The sequence below is a fragment of the Macaca mulatta genome, chromosome 2 (genome assembly GCF_049350105.2).
Source record: "Macaca mulatta isolate MMU2019108-1 chromosome 2, T2T-MMU8v2.0, whole genome shotgun sequence".
Taxonomy (NCBI): Eukaryota; Metazoa; Chordata; class Mammalia; order Primates; family Cercopithecidae; genus Macaca; species Macaca mulatta.
In genome coordinates, this window is record NC_133407.1 from 172492635 (window position 1) to 172504702 (window position 12068).

The following is a 12068-nucleotide window of genomic DNA, read 5'->3' on the forward strand; positions in this document are numbered from 1 at the left end:
AGTTTTAGTGAGAAAAAATTAACATGTTAAATGTATCATCAGATATCTAAAATTTCCATTTTTGAATATTTTATAATGCATGTAACAAACTGCTGTAGTAGCTCATGTATAATGGGAGTACATACTAATTTTGAGCTGGTACGTACACTTAAAGGAGTTTTCACTCATCTGGAGAAGAGGAGAAATAAAAACTAGAAGAAGATGTGAGGTTATGATAGACGAAGTTGATAGGAAACACCATGACAATTATTCAGACATCTATGATATGGTAAAAGAACAGGGTTAATAGATCTAGGCATTGAGCACCAAATGACAGCTAATATCACACACAAAAAAGTAGGCATTATATGCTTTCTGATGGAAAAACATAGCACCACTTATGTATGATGTAATCTTGCCTTCAAATTAAACCTCAGTCTAACCAAGGCTCTAGATCTCACTACCAATTTACAGTAAACACAGAGGGATGTGTGTGGAATGCAAATGGGACTTTAAACCAGAAAAATTTAGAACAAATGAAGCAGTTTCTTTAAGAAATAAATTGCAAGGGAAAATGGGGTGGGGGGTAAACAGAGTAAAAGATATTTCTATCAATCACCATGAATGGATCATATTTGGAAAACCTGATTAAAACTGCAAAATACATATGATTAGAAATTTGAATGCTCACTTGATACAATGTTAGGGAATTATTATTAATTTTTGGTATAATAACGATACTGTGGTTTTTAAAATGGTCCTTATCTTTCAGAGCTATATACTGATTTATTTACAGATGAAATAAAACCAGGAGGGATTATATAGGTAGGGGTCTAAATGGAATAAGACTGACCAGGAATTGATGATAACTGAAGCTAGTACATGGAGGTCCATTTCATTATTCTGTCCTATTTTTGTATAATTTTCCATAACAAGAAGTTTTTGTGTTGTTGTTGTTTAGGTTTTCCTTTTTTAAAGAGAGGCCAAGTCACCTAGATCCTACTTTTGGCTTTTAGATAAAACTGTCACTTTACAATTAGGTTTTCCCTGGGATATTTCTCGTAACTGAGACTGTACAACTTGCATTATTATGTCTATGTAGAAATACTATGCATATAAGGAAATGAGGCTCTAAACTATTCTCAAGTTTTGAAGATTACATTATAAAGTTATTGCTCTGAAAGGTCATTGCTCTAAAAGGTCACTTTCAATCAGCTTCATTAGCAACCAGCCAGAAAAAGCAGCAGCTACTAATTAAAAGGCAAATGAAACAAGATATATCCCAAAACTGAATCATGTTTTATCCTTCTAAATTGAAATAAACATAACTGTCACGAAGGTTCAAGAAAATAAATGATACCTAAGGGAATACAAGGCAAAGCTTTTGTAAACAATTTTGGTTTCAAGCTCTTGATAAAAACCTAACACTACTCAAGTCAAAGTGGTCAAGTCAAAGTATATATGTACTTCACAAAAAAGCAGATGACTGGACTATAACAGAAAAAAATATATATATAAACAGAAAGCATTTTAAAAAAACAGATAAAAGTTGGTTTACTGTGCAAACCCCTCAAAGACTGTTTCATGCATGAATTTTTTTATTGGGATACCAAGAAGGGAACAAAACAATCCAGTCTAATTGTGTATTATCAAAGAAAAACCCTTGTCAAAAATAGTTTAAAAAATACAGTTTAAAAAGCCAGAAATAGGAAACAAAGTGATGTATCACAAGGTGATTATAAACAATTCAAAGCAATGGCATTTCTAATCAAAGTAGCTCACAAAAATAAGTAAAAAAAAAAAAATGTCAACTTAAGAAATACCTTATAAAGTGTTAATTCGAAATTGAAAGCAATATATAAAATTTGACTTATGCCAAAGTAATAGCAAAAACATCTAAAATGGGTTTTAAGAGCTACAGCTACAGAGATAAGATAATTTATAACTATGGAGAACGTTAATTCATGACTGGGAATTAAATGGTTAATTAAAAATCAAGTATTATAGTTAATGCATGCTGGGCTTAATACCTAAGTGATGGGTTGATTTTTGTAGTAAACCACCATGGCACGTTACCTGTGTAACAAACCTGCACATGCACCCCTGAACTCAAAAGTGGAAGAAAAAAACCCAACCACCTAAAAACAAAAAACAGAACAAAAAAGGACAAAATCATACAGTGGCCCACATGCCAACTATCCTCGACCTGATATTACAGTCTTGTTTTAGGAAGAGAAAACAGGTTTCTGATTCCCACAAATCATTTTAATTACACTTTGATAATTAAAATAAACTAGGTTACACACACACACACTTTAACAAATATAATGATCATTATACAAACACACACATACACACATTTAGCAAATATAATGAGGACAAAGAAGGTAACACAGAGCAATGAACTTATTACAGAAATATGCCTCTAAATAACTTTTTAAACTTTTATTTAAAGATTTCTTGCATGGCTACTGGGGCTAACACCTAATACACAGGTTGGTTAAAAAAGAAACAAACAAAAAAACAAAACAAAATAAAAAAACCACCAAACAAAACCAAACCAAAACTTAACGCTGGTACAAACTAAAACCCAAACCCAAACACAATATACGAAAAATTTGAGAAAGGAGCTGTTTATGAAGGATGCATTTTCTAATTAACAAGTAAACAGGAAAGACAATTCAATCTACAATCTACTCCCCTATTAGAATTAAAAATTCAAATTGGGTACCATTTATTCCTTTCTTATATTTTACATTGATTACTTTCATACATAAACTTACTTGTTCATATACTGTGTTTTAGCAGTATTTATCAAAAACAAACTCAAATCAGATGTTTTCACATTTAAAATGACTACATTTCTTTTTATTTCTGTACTTATACACTGTACTCCTACAGTTCCTTAATGCAAAATATTTAGCCATGGGTTATCTTATAAAACTTTCCTGTATACGGCTATTAGAAGCAACACTTACTACTGAAAAACCTTAATAGTTTCCTTAATATTAGACTTAGCAAATAGAACCCTACTAGGCACATGGTAAAATACTAAATCTTTCAACTCTAAAGCACTTCTCAAATATCACTTTTAAAGTTAACCCCTAGCCTACTTTAGTTTCAATGTATTTTAATAAAAATGGCAGAAAAAATAAGAGTTGCATTCATCTTCATTATATTATTGAAATATTTTAACCAGTATGAAAGAAAACTCTCAAGTGAATTTACAAAAATGCAAAAACAGTTCAAACCATATGAAAGAAATAAATATAAATATGGCAAAAAATAGTACAAATATATATTTTTTCAAGATAGCAGAACTTTCATATATACCTGTCAAATAGCTATGAATATCACTGGAATTCAAAAACTAATTTAGCAATATGTTTATTTAATGACTATTCATGTTTTCAAACAAGTCTCTATGTACAGTAAATATACATAAAGTTCTAATAAACAACAGTGCAATGCTTCCCAAAGTGTTAAGCACTAGTATCAGATTCTTCTAACACAGAAACCTTCTAGTTTGCCAAATGATTGGTTTAAGGATACAGAATATGTCAAATACTCACTTGTGGTTTTCCAGGTCACACTCTCCCGCCAAAAAAACACAAAACAAACAAACAAACAAAAAAACCCACTCACACACACAACCTCAATGTAAAAGGAAGTTCATAACCGGTATTTATATTTTTGAAATATATTTCTTAAAATACATTGCTAAATTCCTTCAGATGTATACTCCAGTTCAGATTTATATAGAATCCTAAATGTGATTATTCTGTTCAGATCCATACAGTATTTCAAACCATTATTTTTAAAAGATGAAATTTTGATTTAAAAAAAAAGTCATAGTTTTACATCTTTCATGGGAAGAAATTTTAGACCCATCTTTCTTCTGGCCACCTCATGAATGATATTTAAATTAAAAATAAACTTACGCCAATAACAGTGTTTTATCAAAAAGTTTTCTTCCAAAAACTTGTACTAAAAAGCTGTAGTATTTGTATATAAGTGATTAACCATATTAAAACCGAGACATTTGTAAGAAGATATAAGTGAACTTTATTTACCTGTATCCTTAACCTGATACTACAGTCTTATACTAAGTATTACTTTTGGGAAGAGAAATAAAATAGGTTTCTAATTTCCACAAAATAGTGCTAGTTATAATGAAGAAAACTAGTTTATAATCCTTCAGAATACGCCTTCCACTATTTGCAAGATACTATGAACATGTTAGAATTTTACCCCCTAAATGTTTTAGATTTGATGAATATTGAGAAAGGGCTGGTTGGGAGGGTTTAAAAAGTACCTACTACTTTGCCTTTTTATTAACAAAATAATATATTTATGATTCTCCTACTAACTTCCACTTCATTGCACTGGCAATGTAGTCACTTTTTCAAATGACTTATCAATAGAAAAACATATCCTTTCAGCTTCAAAATAGTTGTCATTATTATAATTTTGTAAGACTCCACTGTAGAAGCAATTTAATTACCTTACAAACAAAAAGCACATTTGAAGTTTAGGTAACATTTCTTTCTCAAAAGATAAATGATTCAGAAGGAATATACATAATTATGTAATAAACAAAAACAAAAAACCTCATGTTTCCAGTTTTAATTGTAAAAACAAAAATCTTAAAATACATACATAAACGTAGGAGGAAAAAGGAGATGAATGCCAATATCCATTAGCAAATGTCACCAACTGATTCTATACTTTAGATTTTTCTAGTTAAATCCAATGTTTCCAAGTTTACTCTAAAATTTTCTTTGTATACATTTACCCGTTTGAACATCAACATTAAATAACTAAAACAAGATGGTCTAGAAAATTCTTTCTATAGATTGTTGGCTGAAATGTCTCATTTCTAAAACTAGTACCTCAGTATTCTGAAATGCTCTCTCTGCATCTTTTCATTTCTATTAGTATGTTTAGGACATAAAGCATTAAAATAAGGCTACTGCTAATGTGCCAAAATCCATGTTCACATGACAATATAAGAATTGTTTTCCAAAAAGGAAAAAAAAAACTAATAATTATCACGTTTGAAAGGCATGTATTTTATTACTCTTGTAGGTATTTTGGACAAAAATATTGACCAGCTAATTATGCTCTTCCACACATCATGTTCACTGAGTTTACTACCACAGTTTTAGTGCAACAAAATATCTTTGAAAAGCCACTCTACAGTAATTATGGCAAGGCTCATTAATATGCAGAGGTAAAGATTTCATTTGTATAGAAACTTAGAAAATAATGTTTGAAAAGGAAAGCCATTCCATCAGGCTAAATATTTTTTGTATATTAAAAAATATATATAAATATTTCTTGAATTAGTTTTATAGTCAATTTTGATGCAGTGTCATTGAGTGGTGATAAATTTTGAGAGGTATATGTTAAACAAACATACTTGAGATTATTGTCTTAGGTAAACATTTAATACACAATGTCAAGGTAGTTCCCTTTTTTAAAAATTTTTGTACCAAATAAGTCATACATTTAATGTTGACATTTCTTCTTACCTGTGTGCCTCACACCAATAAAGTACTCTGCATTAAAATTTAAATCTTGAGACAGTAGTACAGCATTGAAAAAAAATTGTAAAGCAGCTTAGATACACTGAACTCAGATTTTACATTTTCATTTGTCAGATTAGAATATAAAAAGCTTGAAAATCAACTTGAAAAAGCTTATTCTTCCTCAAGAAAAAGTATGAACAATCTGAAAATGATCAACTAGTATGAATGAACATTGTACATAGTTAAGTCACATTCAGTGGTTGCTAAACATACCACTCCCTCCTGGAAATTACGGAACCATCTACATGTGAAACTAAGTCATCTTCATTTTCATCATAATGTTCATCACTGACGAACTTCATTCCCATTTTTAGATCTTCATAATAATCCATTGGTCTTTCAAACCTATTGAGATTTTCTACATTGTTCCACTGAGTTTTTTCAGGCTCCTCTATATAGTCTTTACGTATTAGATTGTTCACTGGATTTTTGTTTTCTTTTTTTACACTATCTGGGTAAGAATCAAGCTCATCTTGTTGAAGAACATCTATTTGTGATTCTTTTTGCATATCTGATGGTGGAATGTAGTTCTTGGCAAAGTAGTCTCCACGAAACGTCCGTCTTCTCCTATAGCAGAATATTCCAGCCAAAACACTTACAAGTACTATGAAGAGAGCCCCACCCACTACACTAGCAATGATCGTGGCAATTGTGTCATCCTTAATTGTTGCCAAAGTTGACAATGGGAAGGGCAATTTTTTAGGTTCTGTTGCTAGATCCTCGATGTCAGCAGTTGAGGGATGCCACTGAATTGTAGGCTGAAGGGTGGTAGTAGTAGGAGGATCTAATGGAAACAGTAAAGACAGAGAAGACACAGAAAGGCAAAGAATGTCAATGCAGGCTGATTCAGCAGCATGTTGACAAGACAGCACAGTTAATGAATATATATTCATAGTAACAATAGTTTTTCATTCTTAATTTGATTAAGATTAGAATGTAGTGGTACTTATCTATTTAAAAAGAAAACAAAACTGACATTTAGTCAGTCACCAATAAAGAGAAAGGAATAAAACCTATGGTGTAAACCTATGTTGTAATTCTTCCATTCCACGTTTATGAGTGATATTGTACTCTAGAAAAGAGGAACTTATTTTTTTTAAAGAAGAGTATTACTTAAGCGTCCCATTACATAGCCGGTTTAAAAATTACTATAACAAAAAAGTAAATCAAATAATTCAAATGTACATTTTCTTAGCCAGTAGCTCAAGAAAATAAAAAGAATAAAAAAATTAAAGTTTTTCTCTATATCCATTTTACCTACCAATAATATGGTTTATTTTTATAAGAGCTGAGCATATCTTTAAAAGAATGAAAAACTATAGACTCTTGTTAAGTGGGCATAGTATAAGCTGTTGGTTTAATAATTCTCTCAAAAATATTTTCTTTAAATAAAAAAGCTCAAAATTTTTGGAAGCAGATATATAGTAAATACTATTATTTAGTAATTAAAAAAAATAAAAAAGCATATGCTTAAACTTATGTTAGCCTGATAGGCTATTACCAAATGAGACTAATAGACAAAGTAAAAATATGTTATAAAGTAATTAAAATATCATCGCCATGTCTAACACCCTATGAGCAAGTTATCTAAACATTCAGAAATTTAAAAACTTCAACTATATCTGCAAAATTTTATGTCACTACTTTAGGATGGAGTCTCAAAAAGAACAGCTAATATTTTAGAGAGAACATTCTAATAATATTTAAATATTAGATGCCAATGAACCTGTGTATTGACATTAGATAATAGAGTAAATAGCCAGTAATATTAAAAAGCAACTAAACATAAATAGCAAAAATTAAAGACTGGTTAATTATCAATTAAGTAGTATTTATAGGTCATGTAACACAAAACTGTAGAGTTTGAAGAAAGGATAAGTTTAAAAATATTGTTTCCTTCACAGTGAAAGAAATAAATGACCCAAATGGTAATCTCCTATAATTAATTTTTAAATGAGTGATACTGATAAAGCTTTAAAAAATGATTGTTAGAAAAATACTAAATCTACATGGGGTAAGTTATTCTAATATTACAAGCTAAAGAAAAATACTTACTGAACAGGTTTCATCACGGAATGCCATATGTATAGAATGTGGTAAAAATTTAGCAAGTACAGTATAAAATTTAATAAGTACAATATAACTAATTTTCTATGAGTTTAAATTTATAATCGGTAACCCTGTCAAGTACTTTCAGATGAATATGAGTTATCAGAGTATATTTAAGTGAATCAAGGAAGTTTTAATTTATGAAAACATTCACTAATGGAACAAATTAAATCTCAAGAAAACAAGTGTAGAATTGAAGGATCATGTCTAGTATAAAAGTAGTAAAGTCTCACATCATTCAACTTCACAGCATTAGAACATTAAAAATATAGACTAAAAATGAAATCATTTGTAAGACAATTCATGTATTTTCTGAGGAAGCAGGAGTACTGGGAAAGTCAACTTTAATGTATTGAATGTCATCCTTATAATGATTCGCAAAGAAAAAAAATTACAATAAACTGGCATCAGCATATTTAAAGTAAAAATCTAATTATTTATAATTTGCTTTTCTGCCAGTAGAGTTTTAAAGTTTTTCATGGTTCTTTATATGCTAGTTTTTTTCAGAACAGTGACTATACTTGAGCTCTCACCAAATAAGACACATTTTTACCAAGTATCCTAAATAATGAAACCCTAACATTTATTACTTCTACTTGCAAATTTCTTTATGAACACAAATGGTCATCTATTGTCCATTTCACTCAGATTTAACAAAATACAGCTTTGAGAAAAATCTAACCAAAAGGATTATTTTAAAATCTTATTTTTGTTCATGGTTCTAGAAATGTTTCAACCCACCATCCCACTCCTTAATCAATGTTAAAAAAAAAAAACTGAGCCTCACTAGTAATGTCATTCTATGAAAGAAAGGACATTTAGTACTTCATTATTTTGCCTTTTAAGCAATGGAAATATGACAATGCATACAAAATATTTCTTCCGTTTTCTAATTTACAATGAGAGTCACAATTATTATAAGGCAGGATTATTTTTAATCACCATATCATGATGTTAAATCCTTCCCAAAAGCACTCCTCATTTTTCAGTTAGATATTATTTTTCATACTCTTTGCTGACTGTGTGATAAATGAGTATATAATGGACATAATGACTTTCATAGTTCTTCTCACCCAAATGAAGAACTTTAAGTTTCCTTTTCTAATGAATTCTGCCAAACCATAAAACAAGTCATGTAATGCCCCATAAAAGGCATATTTCAGTCTTCTAAGGTATATTTTCAGTGTCATAAAAATTAATTGGCTTATTTTTCTTTTAGACTATCATATGGGTTATTTAAATATATGAAATAAATGCATTTTAAAGTTTAAGGACTGCTAAGTAAGCAAATTCTTAAGTCTGACACTACACTTGGATCCTAACATCAATATGACCTGAAATTCAAGTTTTGCACAGGAATAAGAGTTTTAGACATAGTGGCACTTATTTGACATATCAAAATTTGCTTTTCTAAATTTAAAGAGAAGTAACAGGTGTTAAGGGAAAAATATACATCAAAAGCAAACCAGAAAAACACAATTTCCAGTAGTCAGTAAGTACTAGTCAAAGAGCTACTATACCCCTTGAGAGTATTACTATTATATAATAGAGTACAATTTAATAACTGAGGTTGAATATTGCAATCCTAAATCAAAAACCTCTTATCCAAAAATCTTACATTTATCAATATGGGAAAATGTGTAACAAAATTAAGAACAATTTCCCTCAGAGTTGCTTATTCTGTTCTGAGCAGAACTTTCATCTCTAGTCCTAAGATGCATTTATTTAACATATATTAAAAATAATTTCTCAAATTTTTAAATATCTATTTTAATACTGAGGTAAAATTTTTTTCCTAGAGGACAATGAGTACATGCAACAATGAAAAGGATTAATTGGTCATTTATTTTGTGAATTGTGGCTTCTTACTCTTGTAAAAGCCCACTAAGTTTTACTAAATAGTCATTCTGGAAAGGCAGCATTATACCTAGGGCACCTGACATACTTCAAGCAGTTGTTAGATGAGTTAACTAATCTCAGCATAGTATGCTGTATTACAGACTCTGGATAGAAAAGTAAAGTCTAACTATTGATTACTAAAAAAAAAAAATTCTCGGCTGGGCACGGTGGCTTATGCCTGTAATCCCAGCACTTTGGGAGGCCAAGGCAGGTGGATCATGAGGTCAGGAGATTGAAACCATCCTGGCTAACACGGTGAAACCCCGTCTCTACTAAAAATACAAAAAATTAGCCGGGTGTGGTGGTGGGCGCCTGTGGTCCCAGCTACTCGGGAGGCTGAGGCAGGAGAATGGCGTGAACCTGGGAGGGAGAGCTTGCTGTGAGCCGAGATCGCGACACTGCACTCCAGTCTGGGCGACACAGTGAGATTCCGTCTCAAAAAAAATAATAAATAAAATAAAAAATTCTCTGCTGGGCACGGTGGCTCACATCTGTAATCCTAGCACAATGGGAGCCTGAGGCCGGTGGATTACCTGAGCTCAGGAGTTCAAGACCAGCCTGGGCAACACAGTGAAACCCCATCTCTACCAAAATACAAAAAATTAGTCAAGCATGGCAGCATGTGCCTGTAGTTCCAGCTACTTGGGAGGCTGAGGCAGGAGAACCGCTTGAATCCGGGAGGCAGAGGTGGCAGTGAGCCAAGATAGCGCCACGGTACTCCAGCCTGGGCAACAGAGCAAGCCTCCATCTCCAAAAAAAAACCCCCCCAAAATTATGTCATATAATGCCACTTCTTCGAAAGTGCTGAAACTGTGATTTTGTTCATATTTACTCAAAATTTGAGTTCCCTTTTTAAGTTACATAAAAGCAGACTCTGGATTTGTAAACTGATTCCTGATTGTTTTATTCTCAAATTTATTCATTCATGCAACAAAACTTTATTGAACACCTATCATATGCTAAACATCATTGTAGATAATGGAAATATGGCAGTAATTAAAGCAGGCTTTATGTTTAGACTTATGTTCTGAGGGTAAAAACAGAGAAGCATATAAAAAACAATAAAATTTACATGGCAATACGTGCTAAAAAGAAAAAGAAGGGGACCAATAGTAGTAAAGGGGTGAGAAGGGAGGGTATTTTATTTCAAATATAATCATGAAGAAAGACCTCGCTGAAAAAGGTGAAGGTGAAGGCCTTAAGAAATGAGGTAAAGAACTCAGATGATCCCTGGTAAAAGCATTCCAGGCAGTGAAAACAGTTACTGTAAAAGACTCTGAGGTAGGAATGTGCCTGCTATGTTCGAAGAACAGCAAGGAGTCCAGTAGTGACTCATCCAATGAGCAAAACATGTAAGAAATGAAGTTAGAGAGATCATCTGGAAGGAGGGCTTGTATGGAGTCTTGTAAGTCCAACTGTAAGGATTTGGTTTTCATTGTGGGTAAAATGGGAAGCCCATGGAAGGTTTTGAGGAGAGGAGTGACAAGAGCTGACATGTCCTTTAAAAGAACCACCCTAGCTGTTCATTTGCTGAGAAACTGAAGGGGGACAGAGGCAAAGTAGGGAGATTAAATGGTTATTGTAATAGTGAAGTAAGAGTGGCTTATGGCTTAGACTAGTGTGTAGTAGCAGTAGTAGAAGAGTTGAAGAACTGGTAAGATTCTGCATTTAACATAATGGAAGAGCTGGTATTGATTTGTTAATGAACTAACTAGGGTGTGAGAGAAAAAGCAAAATCAAGAATAACTATCAAGGGTTGTATCCTGAACAAATGTGAGGAAAGAAGTACCAGTAACTGAAAGAAGGAAGATGGGTACAGAAATATGTTTGGTATCAAGGAGCAACAGAAACATCAGGACCTCTGTTTTGAATATGTTAAGTTGTAAATACCTATTAAACTACTACATAGAGTTAATGATCATTAATAGGCAACTGGACACACAAGTCAAGAGTACTTAACACTGAACTCAGAATGATAAAAGAGTATAAATCTAGGATACCATTAATTAAATCAGTACACACAAAAGCATCCAAAATGAGTCTGGATATTTATTAATTTATTTTAAATTTTTTTTTTTTTTTGAGACAGTTTCGCTCTGTCATGCATGGTACGATCTGGGCTCAGTGCAACCTCTGCCTCCCAGGTTCAAGCGATTCTCCTGCCTTAGACTCCTGAGTAGCTGGGATCACAGGCGCATACCACCTTGCTGGCTAATTTTTGTATTTTCAGTAGAAACAGGTTTTCACCGTGGTGGCCAGGCTGATCTCAAGCTCCTGACCTCAGGTGATCTGCCTGCCTCAGCCTCCCAAAGTGCTGGAATTATAGGTGTGAGCCAACACGCCCAGCCAAGCCTTGATATTTAAATGATTACATAGACATATTGAGTCTAAGGTTTACAAGTAATAACCCACACCAAACTGTACAACAGACACACAAAATAAACAGTCCTTAAGTATATTTTAACTATGCATTTCCCTGGCTTATTCTCT

At 32.1% G+C, this 12068-nt stretch overlaps 1 protein-coding gene across 4 annotated transcripts in view; it reads right to left on the bottom strand.

Moving 5' to 3' along the window:
* NECTIN3 (nectin cell adhesion molecule 3) overlaps window positions 1-12068 on the bottom strand; it is a 128269-nt gene that overhangs the window by 63889 nt on the left and 52312 nt on the right. Inside the window, exon 6 of one of the 4 annotated variants that reach the window (XM_015129837.3) lies at window positions 2412-6354. The exons of the other annotated variants lie outside the window; for them this stretch is intronic. Coding sequence (XP_014985323.1) covers window positions 5774-6354 — 581 coding nt within the window. The 3' untranslated portion in view covers window positions 2412-5773. Of the gene's footprint in view, window positions 1-2411; window positions 6355-12068 lie in introns of those variants that run through there. 4 annotated transcript variants of the gene reach the window in all.